The 25,695-nt window shown below is 39.0% G+C and overlaps 3 protein-coding genes across 5 annotated transcripts; 1 reads left to right on the forward strand and 2 right to left on the reverse strand.

The window, feature by feature from the left end:
* Nucleotides 1-1,510: 1,510 nt before the first annotated feature.
* Nucleotides 1,511-7,247, reverse strand: LOC148719037 (putative skeletal organic matrix protein 2). Its single transcript, XM_088740328.1, has 3 exons — nt 7,057-7,247; nt 3,257-3,439; nt 1,511-2,335 (listed from the first exon to the last, which is right to left on the reverse strand). The coding sequence occupies exons 1-3, from the start codon at nt 7,157-7,159 to the stop codon at nt 2,088-2,090; spliced, it is 534 nt and encodes a 177-aa protein (XP_088596454.1). The 5' UTR covers nt 7,160-7,247; the 3' UTR covers nt 1,511-2,087.
* A 1,361-nt stretch (nt 7,248-8,608) lies between these two features.
* LOC111326257 (methyltransferase-like protein 27) lies at nt 8,609-15,530 on the reverse strand. 2 transcript variants are annotated; one of them, XM_022930218.2, is made up of 4 exons: nt 15,241-15,530; nt 11,694-11,819; nt 10,788-11,160; nt 8,609-9,070 (listed from the first exon to the last, which is right to left on the reverse strand). In XM_022930218.2, the coding sequence occupies exons 2-4, from the start codon at nt 11,808-11,810 to the stop codon at nt 8,874-8,876; spliced, it is 687 nt and encodes a 228-aa protein (XP_022785953.2). In that variant the 5' UTR covers nt 11,811-11,819; nt 15,241-15,530; the 3' UTR covers nt 8,609-8,873. The 2 variants fall into 2 exon arrangements, with proteins under 2 accessions (XP_022785953.2, XP_022785951.2); XM_022930216.2 differs by having other exon boundaries at nt 11,694-11,822; nt 15,241-15,529.
* Nucleotides 15,531-15,539: 9 nt separating this feature from the next.
* LOC111326202 (sorcin) lies at nt 15,540-25,395 on the forward strand. Of its 2 annotated transcripts, none has more exons than XM_088740327.1 (10): nt 15,540-15,674; nt 17,561-17,647; nt 18,139-18,208; nt 18,886-18,907; nt 20,538-20,559; nt 21,832-21,900; nt 22,831-22,909; nt 23,362-23,475; nt 24,151-24,209; nt 24,928-25,395. In XM_088740327.1, the coding sequence occupies exons 2-10, from the start codon at nt 17,597-17,599 to the stop codon at nt 24,952-24,954; spliced, it is 513 nt and encodes a 170-aa protein (XP_088596453.1). In that variant the 5' UTR covers nt 15,540-15,674; nt 17,561-17,596; the 3' UTR covers nt 24,955-25,395. The 2 variants fall into 2 exon arrangements, with proteins under 2 accessions (XP_088596453.1, XP_088596452.1); XM_088740326.1 differs by having other exon boundaries at nt 15,570-15,724.
* Nucleotides 25,396-25,695: the final 300 nt, after the last annotated feature.

Raw genomic sequence — 25,695 nt, forward strand, 5'->3', positions numbered from 1 at the left:
CATTACGTATAAAATAAACTCCCCGTAGACAAATCCTACACACTACGAAACACATATGCAAAGATAACAAGAATGTAAGTTTCACACACGGATAAAACAAGGTATTTGGTACTGACATAATCCAGCTTTCGTTTCTTTCCTTTACTCATTTCATACATTGTCAGTTAGATTTCTCGTCACTAATTGCAGAAGCTGTTCGAGAGTAGATTTGTATGTAACCTGTCGCGTTAGTTGTGTAACCTGACCGGATGCATCGTTTGTCCAAACACGCTTCCTGGAAACTGTGAATAAGAGGCGAGACGAATATCACCAAGAAATATTTCGAGACAAAAGCTTTATTCAAACCATTTCTTGATGGATTGTTAGAAACGAAAAACGCACGTATCTCATTCCGCGTCTAAAGATGTTCCGCCATTCCGCTGTTCCACCGTTGCATCATTCTGTTGAATAACGTATTTCGCACCTTGCTCGTTTCGCAAATTCGGCGTCAGTTGCTAATTTAAACAGTCAAATGCTCTCTTTTCAAATAAAAAAAATTCCTCAAAGTCTCCATGATGTGCAGATCACATGTATCGAGATAATACCGCATGGAAATGTTTTGATTTAAGTTGTGCGTCGGTAGATGCCTCTGCATTTGTGAAATAATTTTGAGATCTTTATCGTCTTTTCCAGTGGCACGACAAGAATGGAAAAGATTATACATTCAGATCTACATAATTTGCTGATTTGAATGGTAAAATGTTCTCTCTTTGGAGAAAAAATTTCCCCCTTAGTTATATGATGCACCGATAACACATACTCGAGCGAAAGTGTGGTGTCATTGTTCGGATTAGTGTAGTCCTGGGAAGGACTGTTGTCAGTGGTTGTGACTGACATTTCGACAACCTGTGCGGAAGTCATTATCAGAGTGATCATCATTATCGCTTGACTCTGATGATGACTTCCGCCAGCTTTACTAGCCCTGAATACATTACTTTCATCAGCTCGATAAGTTCCAACAACAGGTTGTTTTTATACAAAATGTAGTCATTTTTTATGTAGAACTCGATTCAATTTAAGAGTGCCATTTTATGTCGTTACTTGTTTTTATAAAAGTGCGAAATACCGTCAGTCACTCCGTAGTTAGGGCAAGAAAAGCCAGTCATTTCCTCTTAACTTGCCCGCCATCTTGAAGAACATGTCCCACGCGTTCTCTCTAGAATTTTCGCAAGCTGAGGGAGACTAGAAACCAAACCTCTTAGCAGGCCCGTGAGCTTTACGCGGGCTTTTTGGGAGAAAGAAGCAGGCAAACTGCGTTATTCGTTACCTTGATTAATTTCGATACATCATCTGCGTGCAACATGGAAAAAAAAATTTCTTTCTATCACTTAATCTGGTTTCGGACAGCTGTTTTCAATTTAAAGAGTTTCATGCTGATTTTAAACCAAGTATAATTATTTATTTCGAAGTCTTCCTGAAATGAGTCAATAGAGTTAGTGATAAATCAAAACAGACTAGATTCCAGCTGTAATCGGGGGATTACGGAAGAGCTGTATGTCTTCTCATTTTATTTGTTCCTTCTACAAAAAAATATCAGCACATCATACATCAGCCATTTTGTTATTCTGGGTTCATAATCCACAACTACCCTGCGTGCGCGAGTTTTAATCAATCAGTAACAAATGGATTCCATTTTCCCATGCGACTGTTCAGCACTGGGTAAAAGATGACATCAAGAAGTGGTATGGACAACCCACCGACATTATTTTGACCTCAATAGTTAATGACGCGATATTCAAAGTCTATACAATTTTTTGGCCTCTAGACCCCGCTAACTTCTATGGTTATCCCAGCCAACCAGAACTTTAATTTTTAGGCAAGAAAATTGCAAACAAAGATTGTTTTTGTCACGGTCGTTTTTGTTTTTGTTGCTTTGTCTCTGCCAAACAGCAATAGCAAACAAATTTCATAAAATAAATTTGCAAAGACATTATCTCAACCTATCTCGTGTCCCCCTAGTTTGCTCGTCAGTACACCTTCATCCTTAGCAACTCACTACAAATGTGAAAAAGCTTGACTCTCCACATCGGATAACAAGTTCCCGAGCATTAGATCAGAATAAGTATTAAGAACGCAAGTTTGACAAAAAGAAAAACGTTTTCAGACATCGTGGAAGCTGCAGAGAACGGTGGTAAAGGAGATAGGCGACTTTCTCCTTGATATGCCGGGGTAGTGGTAGGTTCTGGCATCATCGTATTACACTTTTCTTTTGCGCAGCAAACAATGTTACAACTCAACAACTTGTAACTGGTAATTTCCATCATCAATTCTAACTTCTCACAAGCCTTTTTTTTGTCTGTAAGGCAAAAAAAGACAAATCAATACTATATGGGGTCACGTTAGTGCAGAAAGGTTAGCCCGCGAAGTCTGGGTTTGAGTCCTTCCCAGGTTACTCAAAGCACTGTGTTCTCGTTCAAGGCCCTTTACTCTTAAAGCAAGAGGCTTGTCAGGGAAATAAAATATGAGTAAGATCCTGTCTAGGAGTAGGAGCAATTAGCTTCTGGTCGCATCGTGCTCTAGAGACTGCTATAAGCTCTGGCTGCTGCGTGGATCACTCTCATCCGCAGACTTAATAGCCTTCTAACTTTTATTACGAATTCTACCCAATAATCTGGCATGTTTCTCCACAAAGCATTGGTACAAAGGATGGAGAACGAAACTTTAATCTGGAGACTGGACCGGCGTGATCATTTGAACACTGGGGAGCCGCTCGTAGACTCCTTTATGAGCGCGAATTATCATAGGTTCCAGTCTCCAGCAGGTACACATAGGAAATAACAGTATAGAAAGGCCGTAAGAAAATTAAGGATTCTTCTCGAGGTGAAACAAAACGCTAGTTAGCTACGCCCTAATAGCCAATAAAGACTCTAACCAATACAGTACAGGGTTCTTGATATGCAGATCGGCTAATGATAACAGTAATAATAATAATAATAATAATAATAACAGTAATAACAATAATGATAACGACAACGATAATAAAAATAAAAATAATAATGAAGCTAAAAGTAATAGTGTGCACAAGAGTGTGGCTCCTGCTGCTAACCTTGCTTAACAATAAAAGGGCTTTTTCAGTAATATTCTCTAAGGAAGCAAATGGAAAAGTGTGATGACGTTGTTCCATCGTAAAATTAGGTTGAAATTAACTATACTGTCCTAGTAAAATTTTCTGCTCCTTACAAGGAGTGTTATGGGCTTATTTCCTAATACGGATCACCTGAACAGTCGATACAGCCCCTCGCCACCACATCCACAACTGTTGTACCATTGTCATATTGTCCGCTAGCAGAGTAACAGTGAGTATTCCCTAACAAAGACATCTTACACTGTATTCTGGTTTGAATCTGTTCACACCTATTCCAGTTGTTTTCGATGCAGTTTAAACATTCATTAACTGCAACTAAAGTAAAAGAAAATGTCTAAATCAATTACGGAATTGTGGAATTTTATATTAGTGTACCTCCTTTTTAAGAGTTCATCGGCTTTGGCTGTATTTTGTCAATTGTATCCAAAAATGGTTTCATGTAGCAAGTACAAAATGAGTAGAAATGGTATCGTCATTCAGTTGAATGTTCAACAATTTAGGTTGTTAGAAGTATGTAACGTCTCGTTACCTTAAAACGAAAACAGACATTGGGAACAGACTAAGACATCATCTGGAAAATCATGATAGGACCAAATTATGATTTAAACTCTTTGAATTTAAGATCCCCTTTGAGGTAATACTGAATTTGAGAAAATCCTGAATGTGGAGGCACGGTGGCCTCATGGTTGGTGTGCTCGACTCCCGATCGAGTGGTCCGGGTTCGAGCCCCGGCCGGGACATTGTGTTGTGTTCTTAGGCAAGACACTTTACTCTCACAGCTCACAGTGCCTCTCTTCACCCAGGTGTATAAATGGGTACCGGCAAATTTAATGCTGGGGGGTAACCCTGCGATGGACTGGCCTCCCATCCAGGGGGGAGTAGAAATACTCCTAGTCGCTTCATGCTACAGAAACCGGAGTTAAGCACCGGTCTAATGGGCCACTAGGCTCGTAAACAGACTTTACTTTACCTTTTACTCAATCCTGAATAGCCCTGAACATTTATTTTTTCTGAAATATCCTAAAAAATTCGACAATCGAAGCCGCCATTTTCAAAAACAACCAAGTAGCATGGCCGTGTAGGAGGGTCTCAATGGAGTTAACCGTCAACCGTCAACCGTCAAATGGCCAAAATATTTACCGTCAACTGTCAAAAATGCAATATTTGTACCGTCAACCGTTAAAGAAGCAAGCCAATGTTAGCCGTCAAATGTCTCAGATATCCTTAATTAAGAGGTAAACGATTGCCTTAATTGGGGTCAAGTTCTTTTGTTTATGAGTAGAAGTTTTGATGTATCACAAAAATACATTTATGTCAGTTCTTTAACTTCTAGCCGCGAGTAAAACTGGTTAGCGACAGAACTGACTTCCCGTGTGGAAACACTTCCGGTGTCGTAAAACGTTAGTCATTTACAGGAGTCCATTACCCATTATGAATTAACAGTTCTTTACAAACCCGTCATTGTGAAAAATTACAACCAAACTCGCGCATTTAGTTCGTTGAGAAATGTCAATCGAAAAAATTAACCATCAACCGTCGATTGACCTAAAAATTTAAGCGTCAACCGTCAAAACGCCTTACTTTTAACCGTCAATCGTCAATGTGCCCCCTCCCCCTACCATTGAGACCCTCGTGTGGGTGAAACTTTTTCACGTCATGAGTAAGAGGCCCGGCTGCTATGCAAGATTCAAAAGGTAGCCTCCGTAATTTATTTTTTGGGAACTTTTTAGCGTTTTTAAGACAAATTTCTAGGCTTTGAATTGGGTAACTCTTTAGATCATCAATTAATTATATTATATCAAAAAGCTACTAAGTAAAGACATGGTTGATTGCATGACAATACATAGCCGTCGTATGGTCAGTGAAAACGAGGAGAAATCGTGCCAAACAAAAAAATTTGTTCGAAACCCGTTTGGGGATTTTTAACTGAAGAAACTCTCTGGGATTTTAATGTTTTTGTTCATCTTATTTCACTTTTTTGTGACTAGGAAACTTTCTGAGATTTAAAGTCTTTTTTTTTTTTTTTTTCATTTTATTTTATTTCGCTTTTTTCTTCGACGTAACCCGTCTTATTAAGATATGAGAAGAGAATTTGATTTAGAAATGCATCCTAACTGCTATCGAGCCATTTTGTGGTTTTACATTGACTGAATTTGATTAAATGTGGTAATTAATTGCGCGCGGGTGGAGAGAGTTAAATTTAGACTCGGCACTCGTTTGTGGTCATCTGATCCTGATCTTCTTTACGATAATGGGTGGCGTAGGAAATTATTCTCAACCGTGGAAGATAGGCTCAAGAGAGGTTAAAACTTTGAACCGAAACAAATGCAAGACAGAACTTGCCTGAGGAAAACGATGGAAATGTGCGCTGAGGAGTCGCATTTTCTTTTGCCATATGGAGGATGGAATTCGACAAGATAAAATAATCAGATGAGTTGTATGTTATGGTTTCTTCTTGTATGAAAATGTGAGTCTCTGGAGCGGTTACTGACTTGAAAATCGTATGACAGGCTGAAGTGGTTTAGCGGGTATCAGATCGCATCAAAGCATATTTTTAGTTTCCTCTTAGATACATTCCTTTGCGCCACCAGCAGAAAAGATCTGGATACATTATGAGAGGTCGTGGTTTTTGCGGAGGTTAATTGCATCATAAATCTAGAACAAAAAAGTCGCCGGTTCTCCCGTTATCTTTTCCTTTTCATTCTTAAGTGCGAGTCGGTTTAACCCTCGGTCTTCAACAAAATGTTTTTAAAACTATTATTCGCAGCTGTCATTATTCAAATGTGTGTCACGCATGTCATTTCGACAATATGGAAAAGACAGGCTGCCTGGTGAAAAACTCGCCGAAAATAAGCCATAAGGTAATATTTATCCTTCATTCCCTTTTATTTAACTTTAGCCTCGTACGAGACGCCGGAAGTTTGTGCGAAAATTTCAAGCCGCTTATAAACATTAGTCTAGATATTGTTAATTTTTTTAACTCATGCATGCATGCATATTCAAAACTGATTTGCCGAAAATGTGATAAGGGTGATGCGCCTTCCGCTAATACAATGTGAATAAGAATTTCGGTGGCAAAAAAGGGTTTAAAAAAATTCCAAAGAAATTTTTTCGGTGGCATGTTAATTATCAGAAAGAGATGTGAAATTTTAACGAGGAATACAGAAAGAGACATATATATATAATGTGTGATAGCCGGAAAAATGTGTGATAGCCGGAAAAAAATCAACTACATATGCATCCCTACAGACCTGTTTCGCGGTTGCCCACTCATCAGGGATTTTGATATATATATATATAGATAGATAGAGAGAGAGAGAGAGAGAGAGAGAGAGAGAGAGAGAGAGAGAGAGAGAGAGAGAGAAGTGAAATATCAACAAAAGAGACAGCTGCCAATTAAATGTCAGGCATAAACTCACACACGTCGGTTTTCTTTGAAATATCAGTAAATATCAGTGGTATGAACAAGGGTAAAATATTCACTTGTCAAAGAGCTTTTAGCGATCAGCATGACGCATTGGTCAACTGAAATGTGTCCACTGGAGGTTAAGCTGAGGTCTATGCGCTAATTGAAAAGATAACAAACGCGTTCGTTTTCACAGATAATCGTCTACGCAATATGTTCTCTCACAGTGAATTGTCTAGTCTCGCTGGCCTACAAAACGCAAATCTAATTACCAACAAAATAGAAACTATTTCACGCCCCATTTAAGACCATACTTTGTTTGAGTATTGAACACGTTCAACGAAAACGTGCTAAGATCGTTAACACGGAGAAGTGAACCTTACAAAATTATCGAGTTGAAAATGTATGAAAGGTCTAACTGGATTTCCCGACAGATGTAAGAGTTAGTAGACCGCAAACTGCAATAAAGGGATTTCCTTCAAGCCGACCTTTTGTTTATAGAATCACTTTCGTTGGCATCACTTACCTGACAAAACAAAAGCATTAATCAGAAGAAGAGAAGCGACAGGGAACACCGATTTCATTTTGTAAATCGTGTTTAAAGGCGCTCCGCAAAGGTTGTGGACCATCTGTATCTTTGCTTCATCACTGCTGCGCGCTAGCGTGACTCAAAAGGCTGTGGCCAGGCATTTGCTGACCGCCGGATTTCTTAATTTTATCCGATTTCAGATAAGGACAGTGTCAACAGCGACAGAATTGTCAGCCAATCGTCGGCAAAATAGCCACACTTGCCAATGAATGGGAACGAGATATTGGTTTCGATCAAGTTTCCTCATAGATCTGAGCGAAGGCTCTTACATGTCTAATGAGACATCGACTGTCAATGATCTGAAAGAAAGAAAAACCTGATTTGAAAGAAAAGAAGTTGCCCCATGAAAGCGAAATATTTTGGTCGAAGCGGGGCGAAAAACTAGAGCAGTCTAAAACTTCTTGCTTTCATTTACTTTTCTCGCTTCATTTTTCAAATGTAAAAAAAAACTGTATTCCTGATACAGGAGGTTATTTAATATGATACCCGTCCACTCAGGCCTCGTCCACACTAATCCGTTTTCAAACAAAAACGGAGCTGTTTTGCTCCGTTTTCAAAAAGATTTGCGTCCACACTTATCGTTTTCGTATCGTTTTCGCCTGTCCACACTACAACGCCGTATCTGATTTGAAAACGCTTTTATACCCTCAGTGCGCATGATCAAATGAACTCAACGCATGCGCATTTCAATATATCGGCCCGCGAAATTGGCGCCATTCTTGATTCTTTGTTGTTGAGTGTTGTTGTGGTTTAGAATTCTTTTATATTTTCCTTCTAAACGTTGCCAAGAACAGCTGGAAATTCTCCCTCCACTACTTTCCTAGCGACAAAGTTGTCCCACCATGCTGAAGTTCGTCCAGGTCTTGTCCAAGACCTTCGAGGTTTTGGCGGGCTTCGAGAGAGTCGTTTTATCTTCGTTTTTCCTGAAGTTGGCAAGGTCAGAAGCCTTAAAATATCTTGTTCCCTTCTTGTGAAATTTAAGTGGCGTCTCAGCAGGGTTAAATGTACTTGCAAGAGCGTCAAAAGACTGGAAATCATTCGATCAATGGAGAAGCCACATGGTAGCGTTTGTCCGCCATTTTGTATACTCACGGTCGAGTGGTCTGGCGCCCGGTCGTGTCTATTTTGATGACGTCACCGTTTTCAGATAGCATCGTTTTCTCCGTCCACACTAGAAAACAGTGTTTTCAAAAAGTATCGTTTTCAAATCGCTCCACTCTGGAGAGCGTTTTTGGATGGTTCCGTTTTCGGTGATCGTTTTCGGCGTTGTAGTGTGGACGATAGCCGCGTATCCGGAGCAAAACAGCTCCGTTTTCGTTTGAAAATGGATTAGTGTGGACGGGGCCTCAGTTTACGACGCCCTTACAATGATGGACAATCTCATTTCTTAGCCCACAACTCGGTTTTCAGGGTCTCTCTTCTTCTTCCAAATGAGGACCCTAAGGACGAGGTCGAAAGCTCCGTAAGTTAGAATATAACCGTCGTTCGCTCCCAGAAGAATTTTTTATTTATGTGCTGAATCATTTCTTTCCCAGTGGTATTCATACAAGGGACCTTAAACAAACCACGACAGAGACGGCAACGAAGACGAGACAAAACTAATTAAAATATGGGATTCATTTAAAGGTACAATCAATGTCTTCCTCGCAATTTTCGTCTTGACTGCTTCATGCCCCTGAATCATGGAAAATAGTGGTTTTTAACTTCACCGTTAGAGATAGAGAATAATCCGTATCTATTTATCGTTCCTTTACTCATAAAACTTGATACATTAAGGAGTAACATTTGGCTCGCAGTTCATCCACGTTCAGATGATAATCAATCAACTCGCATCTTAGGAGTTTCCATTTCTTGCTTGTCTCCATCTCACTCATTTTTTCACGGTAGCCACACTTTTCGGGGCCAGATTCTTCGTAGGCGTCTCTACGAAGAGTAAACCCAATGATACCACCTGAAACCACAAAGAATAAAAATCCTCAATGCAAGATCCATCCTTTGACTTTAACTGGAAGAAAGACGGACCCCTTGCAGGACCCAAAGCGGGCCTTTCATATGGTTAAAGTGGGTGATTTTCTGAAGAAACTGTGGTGCTGGGTCGGTGGGGAGTATAACAAGACAAGTTGGTCTTATCAATTGAGTTGATATAGTAAACTGGCCACCGTAACGAGTATCCTAAGCTGATGTTTCGTGCGTTAGCTGTTCGTCAAATGAGAGCGAATGCGACGAAAGATTAACGCTCGAAACGTCCGATTCAGAAACTCTTCACGGTGGCAAATTTGTATTATCAACATTATTGATAAAACCAAATTGTCCTTTATATGGTCCCGAATACTACAAAACAACCATCACCCCAAAGTCAATGTAACTCCTTGATGCCCAAGATCTCGCTATCCTTGAACCTCCCCTCGCCCCCTCCCCCTAGCTTTGTCCTTCCTTCAAAAATTTTCAACCGTCCATATGACGACCGAATACTCGCCGCGCTGAATCTCGCGCCTGAAGAAACAAACTAGCGCCTACAAGCAGGCTAGAGGAAAACCGGAGGACCGGAGAAAATCCCTGAGCAAGGATGAGAACCATTAAACAAACTCAACTCATATATCATGCAAGGTTCAGAAATCGAACGCGGGCCACAGAGGTGGGAGGCGAGCACTACTGTGCCATAACCTGTTCCCACATGCTATGATTGTTATCTGATTTAACTGAGTTTGCGTGATTACCAACAATCCTTGGTAAAAATTCAAAAGATTGTTCGTTTCTTTCGGCGTCTCTGATAACCTCTCCACCATTGTGAGCTTTCCTGACTAAATCTTCTTCCCGAATGTAAATTTCTTCCCTATAACTGAACATACGGCCACCAAGTGACACTGACCTCGAAGTGAAAATTTTGGGGTAAGCGAATTATCTGGGAACGTTTTTGAGCCTTTTTTTTTTCTCACATTTCTTAATCCAGTTCTTTTACGTTCGATGACCACTAATCGTAGCTGAGTCTCAATCTTCTTTCCTCACTCTCTTGGCAATCTGTTTCAACACAAAGTGCCGACACAAAAAGACATCCTTCCCGCAAATATTGATTTGTGTTTTCTGCTATTTTCTTTGTGATAACCAGAGCAGCACCTGGTTGTAAAACGCGCATTTTAGGATCCAACAGAATTTCAAAACGCAATAAGTAATAAATTTTATAAAAATACTTTTTCGAGCGACGATAAAAATTATGTGGTCTCTAAAGCATACAATTCCTCTACAGGTTGCATTAATGATAATCCTTTAACTCTTTCTCTTCCATGAAATAGCACAAAGACGTGACTGCCTTTAGCTAAACGGCACTCAGTTGTACTCAATAATCTCTTGGGTGAAAATATGATGAAAGGCGCGCTCTGATTAGCTACTTAAACTCTGAATATCCTTCACTATTCACCTCCGAAAAACTCGCGCATTAATTGCGCCCGAACATATTGAAATCGTTGCAGGAATGAATGCTTTGAATTAATATTTTCTTGCTGTATTACCTCACGGTTTTAATATATTCTAAAACAACCAATCACCTCAATGTCGGTGGCTAGCAGCGGATATTTACCTCTGCACTTCGCAGTTCTGTAAATATCTACCACTAGCCACCTCCACTTTGGTGAATAATTGTTAATTATTAGAGGACATCAACTTTTCATCACCTGGTTTGACAATACGCAGAATCTCGTCCAGAGCAACAGGTTTCACGTGACCGATTGTAAGGGTGCCAATACAGATTAACCCATCGTATTGGTTTGTTGCTATCTCCGCTATCGGTTCGGCGCTCAGCGGAGCACAGATAAACTCTTTATACACGTTTAACTTCTTCGCTTCGTCTAGCATCTTCTGCGAGATGTCCAGGGCGTCGACATTCGTGTATCCAAGATTCTGAAGGACCTTACCCACAATTCCAGTACCAGCACCAGCATCGAGTATTCGCAACTTGGATGGGTTACTGCTAAAATTTTCACGCACGAATTGGTCGAAGATTGGAGGGCAAGTCTTGTAGGCGATATATCCTGCTTCTGCTGTAGACTAAACAAACGAAAAATCGATTACTAGACTGTAATCAACGCAGAGACGAGATGCGACCGTTTTGAGCCCGCGGGTCAAAGCTGCCGATTATATGGAGTTACACAAACACTGCGGATCAATTCCGGCCAGCTGTACATCAATTTCCCGCGCAAAATTTCAAAGGAAAGCATAACATATAACTGCTGTCTCCCAAAATGTGCGAGAGAAAATTGAAACGTTCATCGAAATATGTAAAAGGAAACAAAAGTAGGAAAAAGGAAAACTGGAAACTTTTCAAACATAAATATTATCCATGTACGAGTATCCTTTTGATTAACTGTCGATTAATCTGTTTTGAGCTTTATCACAAAATTTATACGCTTCTAAAATACCACGACTTACCGGCTTATGTGACTGTTTGAAATTCGCGTGAGAAAACTTGGTTTTGACAGCCTGAAATTATGCCAGCTAGTCATTGCAACATTCGCTTGGGCGCAGACTTTTGACCGCTGTGGAAGTAGCACATTGTGTAAGCAAAACAAAAACTTAAGTACCTTGTCATATGTGTCTGCCCATTCATCATAAATGCCTTTAACGTATTCATCCGTAGATCTGGGATTCAAAGTAAGGAGCCTCTCTGAGTAGAAACGATCTTCTTCTGCCTTGGCCATGATTGAACTCTACTACAAAAAAAAAAAAAAATAGAAAACCGGGAGAAAAAAGCGTGAGGAACAAGTACTCTTCGCTGATATGAAGTATTTATCGGGCTAGAGGTTCTTCTTGATTACGTGTCGTATGACGAAAAACAAAATTATTACAACAGCCAATAGGAACAAAGGGAAATATCATAGGGAGCCAATAAGAGCTCAAAGTAAAAACAAGAAACTTCAGATAAGTTTCCTTCGATTAATTGTAAACTGCTGATGCAGTTTGGCCAAAGTCCCCTGAAAAGTGTTGTGATGTGCATTTGATCATCCAAATGTTAATTTGCGCAATATTTGTTTCTCTCTAACCATTTTCACTGCATTACCGCAGTAGGTTAGGACTAGAACGGAACATATGCGAACCATGCGAGAAGTCCACCCAATACATCCCACCCATCCCACCCCAGGGGAGGACATCCATTACACAGTAATCTCGTGCATGGGAAATTAACGTCTCCTACCCCTAAGATGCTTTTTACCATTACTACAAGATCTCGTAAGTAATTCTTCTAACTGTCCGCCTTACAATTCTTAGGATGTCAGTTCTGAAAATTTCGTATTGGATCAAACTATAACTCCGTCATTGATATTTCCTTATTCTCAACACTTGTCTGCTTGATACTGTATTGATTTTGTGAGGAGAAATTATTTCTTGGTCACTCATGGGAGGGTTAAGTTAATCTCAGAAGAAAAAAAAAGCAGGTGGCACATGAAAATTGTCTTGAATGACATCATCATGAGCAGAAATACGGCTAGTCAAAGACGAGTGTATCACATGTATTTAAAGGAGAAGATCCACCAGATTTAAAATTAGAATTTGATAACTACTTTGTTCATGTGGGGCTAAATCATCTTACAATTACAATATGTAAAAATCTCAAATAAAAGATATCATTGTTCTTTCCATCTCTCTTTTTATTTTTTCTGATCCATTCTGGGAAACTGAGGCAAACAAAGATATTTTAAAGCAACTTAAAGCAAACAGGTCACTTTTTTATAACAAATAACAATGAATAATTAACTGAGATGAATGTGATGAATAATTAACTGTGATAAAAAAGCAGTAGGCTTCCATAGAGTGGCTCTTCTTTTCCCCCATTTGTGCATTAACCCAAAGTACAGAGAAATTAAAAACCCTCAGAGCAAAAGCAAGAACTTAACAACATACTTCGCCACTATGAGACGGCATATTATACAGAATCTAAAATGCACCATAACATAAAAATTTGGATTTCCTCACCAGTGTAAGAACACAATTCCCCAAATAACCTTTGCACACCTAAGAAGGACTAGCATCTACCTTTTCTTTACAATATTATCACTGAATCACACAACCGCCTCCCGGTTAGCTCAATGGATAGAGCACTGGACAGTTGTGCAGGAGGTCGAGGGTTCGAGCACCGGCCGGACCAACACTCAGGGTCTTAAAATAATTGAGAAGAATTTGCTACCTTTCTATAACATCAAGAAATGGTTAGATATTCTAGTCTTCTCGGATAGGCACGAATAAATGGAGGTCCCGTCTCCTGCAGGGTTAGGGGTAGGAGACGTTAATTTCCCACACACGAGATTACTGTGTGATGGATGTCCTCCCCTGGGCTAGGATGGGTAGGTGTTTCAGAGGGCCACTAGGGAGAATACTTTTCAAAGTAATTGGTGTCATCCTCTTAAAATAAAGGTTATTATCATTATTAAGGTCACGAGAATAAAGGAAATGATTACCAACTTTAAAGAAGCTCTTGATTGTTAAACAAATTCTCCTTGTCAACTCCTTAGGAAATGTATAGAGAATAGTATGAAGAATATGTATACTAATGCAAATGGTTACAGGGAACTACAAAGTGTGATATCATAATTTTTGAGACAAAGCATGCATCTTTAATCAAAGCACTTAGCAGTTGTTCGTGCAGTGTATTAGGACAGCACTTCAGACAAATTCTCCAACTCATAGACCAATCTGACGGCATTAAACTATATTTCAACAGTTCTTGAGAACATGAAACAGGAGTTTGAATGACTGGTGTATCATGTTTTTGTTGCAACATTAAGTCTTGTGCAACAATATAATGTTGCAACAATCTGGCAGTTGCAATGTGTGGTCTCCAGATTTATCTATATCTTCTATACACTGATCAGTAAGGAAAAATCTTGCTTAAAAAACAGATGTAAACCCACATGTGTTAGGGACAGTGGTCAAAGGTCTTCATCAATTTTTTCTCCAGTGATCCATACAAAAAGACAACTACTGCCGAGAAAAAAATAAATTCATGATTCATGATATCTTTCCTTTACTTTCTTATCTCATCTTGCTACAACAGAAAAGCCTCTTAGTTTGGATCAGAAGCAAATAAATTCGAAATGTCTAATACAACAATCACTGAAGAAAAATTCTGAACTGATCAGCTCAAGCTGGGCATTATCAATCAACTGACTGGAACTATTGCACAATTCCCTAAAACTGCCATTGGTAGACACCAAGAATCTCACTATTCAGCAACTTTTCAATTCTATACAAACGTACATTAATAGGTTGATGATTGCTGTACTATATACAGCAGATGCTACCTTTTAAATAACTTTCGGGCAGCTTCTGATAGCTGATTACTGCTATAGTGTATTGCGTTACTAATAAGTACACGTCCCTTCTGTAACGCTATCTACTATTGCAAAACTTGCAAACGATTTGCGAAAGAAAGTTTTTATTTATTCTTCTTCAGAAGGAAATAATTCACAATTCCTGATATCCTATTGGGAAAATTTTCCGCATACATATCCTATTAGACGCTGAGTATTTTTACTCGAGCTTATCCTGCGGACTCGTCAAAATACGCCACATCTCGGAAAAATACACACCGATACCACACACCAAAACGTCTTATAAGATAACGTAAGGTGGATTTTTAACGTATTGACCATCGGATAAAGTTAACTCACAGTTAACAAGTATCGACTTGATTGGGGAACACCGTCCTGAAACGTATCACATTCGGCGGTGTACCAGATACTTTGGTCGGCAAGATTTCTGCTTAAACCCATACTTCATTATGGATACAATTCTTGGATAAAAGAAAACAATGGCAAAACAACAATCACCTTTGGGACTACGGCTTCTTTTTTCCTTGCCACCTTACAGAACTAAGACATCTGAAATAATGCTTCGATTTCTTACTTTTCATAACACAATTACTGGCTCATAATAAATATTTTTTTCGAAGATACCAGGTGAACAATTGTGCAACCTTTGCGAAACTGCAACAGCCATACGAGAATTGCACATGGAGATCTTAAGCGTGTACGTGGCGGACACATTTTTTGTTTCTTAAAACCTGCAGTTTAGGAGATTATTATCGAAATTATGATCGATCTAACTTGAAGTGTCTGGAGAATGAAATCCTACCTTTGGAAGTTCTACGCTCTGCACTAACTCACTCTGTGTGAACCTCTGCGTCCCTCTGCGTAGCACTGCAGAGGCGATCAGTTCGGCTTTTAATCAGCGGATTCACGAGTTTATCACGTTATCCTAAGGGCCTCGTCAACATCATCATGGTAACGCTCCAGACTGTTTTAGGCAAATCTGAGGCTGTTCCTAGATGTTTTGGCTTTGGATTTTTTCCAAAGATTTCTTTAGAGAAGGCAAAAGAGGCTGAAAAAGGTTGGCTACTCTAACATGCTTTCCTTTCCTTGTAATTTTGCGTGACAGGAGTAACGCAGTCCACACGGAAAATTTGCCTTGTGGGATGGGCTCGAGAGGCCAGGCTGCTTAGCTGTGCCTGTTCGCAGTGTTTGGATCGAAGATTTCCCGAAAGAGCAAGATATTCATTTTAATCAAAGGTATGGCTTACCCAGGCTATGGTGCTCCACCACCAGGTGGATATGGCGGGGTAAGTGAGGAGGGAGTTAACTGTCCCTTTGCAGCTCTGAAAAATTTTCAGTGATGAGCGAACAGTGAGAAAATGTCATTTACAAACGCCATCGTCAATCGTACTGGAAATTAGGCTAGATCGTTGGAGCATTTTTGGTGTTTGAAATCACTGATCAAGAAACCTTAGTTTTACAACAGGGCTATTAAAAGTTTATTTAAAAGCGACCCGTGGTTCACTTGCGTGAGGTTGTCACAAACGTGAACTTACGTGCTGAGGAACTGTATGACGAATCGAAACTTCAATTGAACTTTATTGGGAATGTGGAGGTTTAATCCCATCGGATCTTGGAACGGTTTCTGTAGAACCCCAAACCGTTTTGAAACAAGGCCTTGGCCTCAAAGGCAATGTACTGTTTTTATCATTGTTTTCTCTATCAAGAAATGTGTGCATAATAATTTAGCTTGTGGCTACAATACAATACAATGTTCTTTATTGCAAGAGGGTAAATACATCATTAACCCAGTAAAGAGTTTTATAACACATGGTCCTCTACACGGAGGCTACACGGAAAGTGTGCCTTAAACATTATACATTACATATCTTGAAACTGTGTATCGGTATTTGTTTATACCTCAATTATCGATTGTAATTTGTTATCAGAGCCCTAATTGTGGGCAATCACAGGACAGTGTATGCATCATGCTTGTAGTCAGAAAATGTAACAGTTTTTACACCATATCCTTGTGATGAGAGAATACACCTCATTTTCACAAGCTGTCTTATTTTTTTACATTCATAGTTGTTAGACACGAAAAGGTAAGAAAGAAGTGTTCAACTTTCGTGACAACATGGGTGCAAAGTGTAATGTTTTTACAATAGGGGGTTAAATATTTTAATAAATGTCACAAAAATTGTAGTACATAATATCTCAAGACAATGAAACTCAGCCAAAAAAGGTAGAAATGTTGTAGGGGCCAGTTATGCTTGGCAAAAATAACAACAACCACATCAATTCACATACAAGGATCTATCTGGCCAGGATTTGAAATTATTGCTTCTTATAGGATAGCCTCAAAATCCTTAGCTAAAAACTGAACTTGGCAAAAAATAGCACAAAATACAGGCAATACACAAGGTGTAGGAAACTGTACTCTAGGTGTAATGTCAGTGGAGCTATAGACTGTAACTAAATTCAAGGAATCATTCAAATGTTTTAAAGAACCCTACAATTTCTATAAGTGTCTTGTCTAGATTTTCCCAAAAAATATTTATCTACAATTATGAAAAGTTGTAAGGGTAGTTTACCAACCACTCTGACAGGCAGAAGGTACAAATATGAACAGATATACTTGATTCTTCCCACAAAGGGCTTTTCAGAATGAAGGTGTATTTTAAAATTAACTAATTTTCTAAGAAATGAAATGCTCTCCAAAAAGGATGAAATAAATTGTTTTTTTATGCAGTGTTTGAAGTGTTTCAAAGCCCAATTTGGCTTGAGTGACAGGTTCAAGGAATTCCAAAGTTTGACAGTTCTAAAAATAAAATGTTGTTTTTCCTGTGGGAGTTTTGTGGGATCTAAAGAATCAGAGCATTCCCTATTCTTTTGATTAGTGTAGTCTGCTCTTTGAATATATTAAGAGAAAGGGGACTCTGGCACACTCCCAGTCATACATGTACATTTAACAGCCATTAGAGCATGTTAGTGATGTAAATACCACCTTGCTGGTGGCCACCTCTGAATTTTAAGGATAGTGGAAACATGATCATATTTTTTTTATGTTGCTAATTGTGAATAGGGGGAATAGAAGGCGCCCATCATTGGAAATATTGAACTCTTTTCTTTTCTTTTTGCAGGGTTACCCAGGCTTTCCAGGTGGTTATCCAGCTCCAATGCAGCAGCAAGATCCTTTGTTTCAATATTTTTCAGCTGTGGCTGGGCAAGTAAGTAACCAAAATGACAATTAAATCAAAAGTTAAGCATATGACTCTTGGAGATCAAGGACATGTAGCTTCTTTCTGATATATCTTTACCTCATCCAGTGATGAAAGTGATATGAAGAGAGTAACTTAGCAGCATTCCTCACCTGTGGCACATGGTCTTTGACAGAGCACAACCCTTCTTTCATCACCCTTAAACCTATGAGAGTGACTAAAATATAATTTCTCTTTACAATATCACCCTTGAATCAAACATTAAAGTCAGGAGAATAAAGGAAATGATCACTAACTAAAGAAGCTCTTGATCGTTAACCAAATTCTCCTTGTCAGCATCATAGAAAATGTATAGAGAAAAGTAATGGAGAATATGCATACAAATGTTTTGGGTGTAAAGGGTTAAAGAAATTTAACTAAGAATAGTTAGAAAATTCTTGTACTCTCACTCAAAATCTCTTGTTTTTATGTTGATTTTACTTTATCCTGTCTTTCTTAAGGATGGGCAGATAGATGCAAAGGAACTACAAAGCAGTCTAACAAGTTCAGGAATGTCTGGAAGTTATCATCGTAAGTATTTCTACTTGAATCAAGTTTGCAATGCAAGAAGAGTGCTGGGGAGCTTTTACATTAATTTTTGTTTTCATAAAACCCTATTCACACTTGGGCAAAGACTATTTTTCCGAGCGCGCTTGTTTTTTCTGGTCACGTAAGATTTGTCAAAAATAAAAGGGAACTCTTTAGCTACAATGTATCAATGTTATGTTATAAAACAAATGGTAGACACCACAGTGAGTTATGGATGCACTTGGGAGGTTTGCTAAGCACTCAAGAAGCTAGAGTCGCTCTCGGCTATCGCCTCGAGCAACTCTTATGCTTCTTTCGTGCTTAGCAACCTCCCGCGTGCATCCATAACTCAATAGTGTACGCTGTGGTGTTTACCATTTGTTAACTTGGTTTATCAAATTGCATTGGCTGACCTGCAAATAGCAATAGCTAGGCTAAGGAGGGTCTGTAATTTAGATTGCGATAACTATTACCTAAATCATCGAAGCTTATTGCTAATTGAATTGAATTCAGTATAGGAATATACTCAGTCTCACAATATTTGCCATTTATATCTTTGCACTCTGTATCCTTTTACATATCCTAACAATTTTATTACACTGAACAGTTGATGGCTGACAAAGAAACCAGATCTTTAGATGACTATTATACACTTATTTTTCTTTCCTTTCCATTTCCAGCTTTCAGCTTGGAGACTTGCAGGTGAGTGCAGTGTACACAAATATTAACCTTTTTTTTAACTTAAAAACTTTAAAGGTTTGCAGTTGAACTTCCTGTGATATATTAAAACCTGTATTGAACAGTATAGTATGAAGCAGTCACCCCAGATTAAACAGTCTGTGTTCAAAGGCTTAAAATTTTTTCCTGTGAAGTACTGTAATTTCCTCTTCTATGAAGTGGTCATCGTCAAACTTGACTGAGTTGTAACAGCCTGTTTGTATTGTCTCCACCAATATTAAGCATTCACTTAAAGCAGAACTGCTCAAATATGAGGGACCTTAAGCAACCACGACAGCAACGGCAATGAGGACGTGGAAAAACGAGATCTAATTGGCAGAACAATAGCTCAGCACATGCGTTTTGAAACTTTGTACATTTCTTAGCTGTCCTATGCAAAACAACAATGTGAAATCGCCAAAATTTGTGTCGTCTGCAAACCAAAACCGTGTTGGCAAATTAATTTAATTTCCATTTGGAATTCAACGCTACTTCTATACGTCATGCTGAAGTTGAGCTGTGACTAAGAGTAGAAATTCATTTTTCAATTGAAGTCTTCCTTTGCGTTGCCATCTTGACTGCTTAAGGTCCCTATGATTAAAAATAATTCTCAAGTACTGTAAGATTTATTCCATGTTTATCTCCTGCAGTTAGTGTTGGTACTTTGAGTTCAAATATCATCAATTCTTGGAAGATTTTCTTTCTTATTTGATCAGTTAGGACAAATATTATGCACAAACATCATGCAAGTCATTCAGTGGTCAACGTGTGTAGAGTGGTCAACGTGTGTAGAGTGGTCAACGTGTGTAGAGTGGTCAACGTGTGTAGAGTGGTCAAGGTGTGTAGAGTGGTCAACGTGTGTAGAGTGGTCAACGTGTGTAGAGTGGTCAACGTGTGTAGAGTGGTCAACGTGTGTAGAGTGGTCAACGTGTGTAGAGTGGTCAACGTGTGTAGAGTGGTCAACGTGTGTAGAGTGGTCAACCTGTATTAAACCATCACCCTACCATTCCCCATGGGTGACTACTTCCTATAGCTTCAACTGTACTCGCAAATTAGAACATGCAAAAATGGTACAGTCGAACCTCGATTATCCAGACTCATCCGAACCTCGGTAAATAGTACGGATAATCGAGAGTCCCGGATTATCGAAAATATGAATATTAATGAGATAGAAATGTTTAAACAAAAGGTAATACAGCAAAGAAAACATCATTTTAATTGTGATATCTACACAGCCTGTATGTATTTACAGGTAACGCGTCAGAATATTTCTGTCTCGTCGCACTTGAGAATTTTGAAAAGCGCACAGGATAATACGCTGTTTCAACAGTCTTTCGAAAGGATAATTGGGCTTTTTGTGGTTCAGAGTTTTCAAGATCACAACTAATTAATATTCATGAAAAAATTGGGACCAGAGAAGAAAGTCCGGATAATCGAATAGTCCGGATAATCGAGGTCCGGATAATTGAGGTTCAACTGTATATTTGTATTACTTGAAGGTTCCTTCAACAACAGGCCAATGCTAGAACTTGCTTTTTAGCAGTTTAATTTATGTGCTAATAAAAATGTGAAGAGTTTATACTTGAAAAGTAATCTTTGAATTTTAATTCTTCAGGATTATGATCACAATGCTGGATGTATCCTTTAATATGATGATGATTAAAAATAATACTCCACAAGTCATGAAGCAGATAAACCTTGTACCCTGTAACCCCCAAGATATGATTGCGAATTGTCCCCTCCAGTGGCTACATATTTCCTAGTAGATTAGTTACAAGAAGTCCGTGTTAGATCAAGATAACAACTTCTGCCTTATAACTTTGAGTTTTCTGGTTACCTGTGTGCTGGATAATGTACATGTATGGATATTGAAGGGAAAAGTAAAGGGCTAACCAACTCTGTACCAACACTGTTTTATTCTGCATATTGGTAGTAGCAATAAAGCCTTAAGCCTGTGGTAATAGTTTTACAGGGGTTTCATTAAGGGCCAGGCACCGGGTAAATTGACCGGTTGTGAAGACGGTTTTGCCCACCTGATTTGATGGTCTGGAGGAAAGTTTATCTTATAAAGAAGTTCAGTTCAAAGAGTTTTGCCCGCCTGTGAAAACCAGTTGCCCTCCTGCAGAAAACATTAATGAAACCCCTGGTTTTAGAATTCTTTATGATATTTGTGGCGCGATGCAGAAGTATAATTGTTGGACTGTGAGTTATGGGGTGATAGTTAGTCCTGTTAGGTAATTATGTTATGTTCCTGGCCAAAAGTTGAACCAGTTACAAGCATGCATTAGCCAATCAGATTCAAGGATTTAAGATAGCCACCCAATGAGATGCTTCATAAAAAAGAGAAATTCGTTTTAACCATTTGGTTTTTCTTTATCTAGTGAAAAGTTGTTACCTAAGTGTTGAAAAGCTGAAGGGTAAAATTTTCAAATCAGAGGTGAAAGTTTTTCATTTTGTGGACATTCCTCAAGGTGGTAAAAAACTTGTTTTCTCCCTACAACTTAAAAGCAAAACTGGTAAAAGTGAGACTACTGTGAATATTGCAATTATTATTAAAAGAAACATTTAACTTCTCAAGTTTTTATCTAAATGACACTCTTAATTGCTGTTCCATGTATCAATTTTCCTAACAATCACTCAGTCAACCCAACCAGTTGTGTACTTTTTCCAAAATTCATTCTAGTTTGTAGACCATAATAGTTTGCATCTTCCAGTTTCTTGTTAAGTGTTTTACCTATACCCATAAATAAAGGGTTGCAGTATTCAAAATGTGACAATACAAAACTCTTGTAAAGAAGTAATATGGTATTTTCCAGTACTAAGCGCTCAAGGTGGCAAAGTGCGCCTATCAATTTTCCTAACAATCACTCAGTCAACCCAACCAGTTGAGTACCTTAACTCTTTTGTAGCGTGACTATAGCGGCAAAATGGGTTTCAGCGAATTTAAGGAATTATGCAGTGTGTTGCAACAGTGGAAGGTATGGTGACTTTAAGGAGTTCAATATTAAATGAGAATGTACCTGTAGTTTTATATTTCTTTAACCCTTAAACTCCCAAGATCTGATTGTGAATTCTCCTATCTAGCTGCTACACATTTCCTTGTAAACTAGTTACAAGAATTTGGGAGTTACAATATATCAAGATTACAACTTCTACATGATAACTTTGAGTATTCTCATAACCATTTTGCCAGATATTGTATGGATATTATAGGGAGAAGTTACATGTTAATCACTTGAGGAAGTTAAAGAGTATTTATAACAAAAAAACAAACTATGTAGCAAAAGGATGGGGGGGAGGAGGGCATTCTTCGAACTGATTATTTTCTAGAAATGGAACATACTTTATGTGTTGGCTGTGCACCAATATGAGCAGAAGTGGTGCTTCGTTTTTGTTGCACTCCGTTCTGTTCATATTATGTAGATATAATTTTGTTCCACATCATGAGGACACCATCCACTTTGTACATTTTTCCTGCCCTTGTTTCCATATAACTGGATAATCAGTCACCTATATTTTGAAGGGAAGTCAAAGAGATGAAAAGGTTACATAAAGATTGAATTGTTATTGTGAACTTTTAATTTTATTTGGGGTGACTTAGGAGATATATATATTTACATATAATATATATATATTTACATATAATATATATATATTTACATATAATATATATATATATAACTAACTGCAGACAGTACTGTTTCGGCCTTTTGGGCCTCATCAGTGCAGTGCTGATTCTAGGATGGAGGTGTGGCCATAAAGCCACCCCAAATGATTCCACAATTGCAATATCATCTAAGCCATGCCATATTTATTTATAACTTTTTAACAAATGTGCGGCCCGAATTTGATTCAACACATGCCCTAAAATAATTGATAAAAGTACTTGTGTTTATGCTGTATTACAGACAACCTTTATGCAGCACGACAGAGACAGGTCAGGAACAGTGGAGCCCCACGAGCTGCATGCTGCACTCTCTGCTTTTGGTAACTTCGTTAGTTCTTTTTTCTTTTTTTTTTTTTCTTTTCTAATTTTTTTTTATATCACATCCACAACTTATAACTATACTTTGTCAGCTTCTTGAAACCAAACACCTCAAAGAGAAAATGTCTAAATGTCTTTTTTTTTTTTTTTTGTCATAATTTTCACCCAGAAGTCATTAGCAACCGATTGCGGTATGTCCTGTTATGTTGATCCTCTTGGTTCGAGATAACGAGAGTCGAGATAGCCGTGGAAAAATTAAGGAGATACGCTATCATCGACTTCAGTCCACCAAACCCCCCCCCCCTCCCCTCCCGCCGGAACACGGATACTAGTTTGATATAGGGGTTGTAAGTCAACGATCTCCAGCCCAGTCCACCCCTGCCAACTGTCTTCATTGAAACCCCCCGTGTTGATTGGTCTTAATGCAAAATTTCGTTTTCTCCCAACTTTGTAGGTTATCGATTAAGTCCCAATGCACTGAACATCGTCGTCAAGCGTTATTCAACCAACAATCGAATCACCTTCGACGACTTCGTTGCTTGTTGCGTGCGATTGAAGGCCTTGACAGGTACGAATGTAGCCGTTTGTTCTGACAGGTTTACCAATACGTTTTCGATTTTATTTCTTCTCTCTTTGACCACGGCTGGTGTTCATGTGTTACATTGGTTTCGCTTGGAGAGAAACATGAGAAGCATGTACCCTTAAGATGGTGGCGACCTCTTGCTTTCAGTGATACGTTCAAGCGTGCTGTAAAATTTATGGCTTTTTGTCGGCTTCTTAGCGCGGAAATGACGCTCCTCCCCTCGCGCGTAACTCGCGCGTAGCTCTCGCTTCGCGCTTGCCTCCGTTCGCCTGAAAAACACACAAAAAAATAAATCCTTATCCGTAGCCCATAGACTTCTTGCCTTGAGGAAGTCGCGCCAATGTCTTAACTCGAATGCAATAACCCGTACTCATGTTTCCTGTTTTGTCATTCATTTTCTTCTTTGGCTTGTTAAAGTCGTGAACGCTTTAAAAGACCCCGCTCTTATATTATTATTTTTCACTCTACAATTCACGTTCAAGTGAAGGAGTCAAAGGGGTGTGTTAAGTGGAGAGAGGGTGTGGCTTTTTAAGACGTTTAGAGTATATGTATTATAATCTTTGTTATTTCCACGGCCAGCGGGTTGTTGATTTTACCCTAAAGTGCTTGACTTTTCAAGATTGAAAATCAATTGTCAGTTTCTACAATTTTGTTCCGCAGATCAATTTAGAAGGCGGGATACGGCTCAGAACGGGATGGCAACTTTCCAATACGATGACGTGAGTCGCTCTTTTATTTTTAAACCGTGAATCCTTGACTAACATATAACTTCTCCCTATGATATCCATACTTATTACATACATGGCAGCGCCCGCGGCCAAGATGAAGCGAATCCTGTGTTATTGGCTACCCGAGCGGACAAGATCACACTCGGTGGCCTCATAGTCTGTACTGTGGACGCGAGTCGACGGGTCCGAGTTTGAGACCTGGGGTCCGTTCTTCGAAAGTTCCCGGTGACCTAACGGGCCCGGAGCTATATTTTATAATCAGGCAAAATTTGAAGAATAGAGGCAGGTTCTGTCACCCTTACCAGTCCATGTTTTTTTTGTTTTTTTTTTTAGATTAAAGTTTTATTGTAAACTTTTCAAAAATTTTGAAACCCCCATCTTGAATGAAAATAGAATATCTTTGCGAGCCCGTTAAGTTACCGGGACCTTCGAGAAATAGGCCCTGGACGGGTCAATGTGTTGTCCTCTAGGGCTAGACACTTCAAGCAAATTACACAATATCGCTCTCCACCCAGGGTGCTGGCGAATATGTCAGAGATGCCTGATGAAATGCTTGGGGGTAACCTTGGGATGGATTAGCATCCCATCCAGAGGGGGGGGGGGTAGTGCTACTCTTAGTCGCTTCATGCAAAGGAAATCGGGGGTGGGCCATGTGGCTCGGTTGAAATGAGGGGCAGATCTCAATTAAAATACTGTTCCTCCTTTTCAGTTCATCCAAGTATCCATGTACTGCTAAAGACGATGCACAAGTCCTTGCAAGCTCTTTTACCGTTATTTTGGTTCAAAATGCATAATATGATCATTTGTTCGGCCGCTTTTTATCTATGAATTTATAGTCAAACTTGAAAAGGATACAACAGAAGATGCTTCTTCTCTAAAGAAGAACAGGTTCTATAATTATGATTATAAGTCATAAATCTTCTAAGGAGAAGTTATGTTCTTTTGTCGGTCATGTGTCTCGCTTGCTTAGATCCGTGCGTGCATGCTCATGGGATCTGCGCGGATTTTCTTTAATAATCAACACGATTAGTAAATCAACCAAAATCGCAGTAAGTACTTAAATAGAGGGCACTTTATAGCACCTACGAAATTGTACCAACTATGTAACAGTAAGTTATTAGACCATGATTTTGGTATGTACCACTAATGTCGGCTTGCAATAAATTTTCAGTCTGAAGTCTCTTCAAAGTCGTGCGCGCTAGGTCGAGGGAATTGTTGTAATTTCAAATTTCCGATTTATTACCATCACAAAATCACGTGTAAACCTTGCGGGAGTCAATATTAAACGCCAACTATTCTTTATCTCACTGCTGCAGAAAAAATGCCCAGGCCTTCCCCTCTACGCGGTTGGTAGACTCAGTACTGTACTGGAACAGCAATCGTTTTGGTAATCTTTTGTGCTGTGTCACTACGGGGTGTTACTTAATCTTTACTTTTCTTGAAAAACACTTAACCTTAGTCGAGAGTGGAAAATGTT

Source organism: Stylophora pistillata, chromosome 12 (genome assembly GCF_964205215.1).
Source record: "Stylophora pistillata chromosome 12, jaStyPist1.2, whole genome shotgun sequence".
In the NCBI taxonomy this organism is placed as follows: domain Eukaryota; kingdom Metazoa; phylum Cnidaria; class Anthozoa; order Scleractinia; family Pocilloporidae; genus Stylophora; species Stylophora pistillata.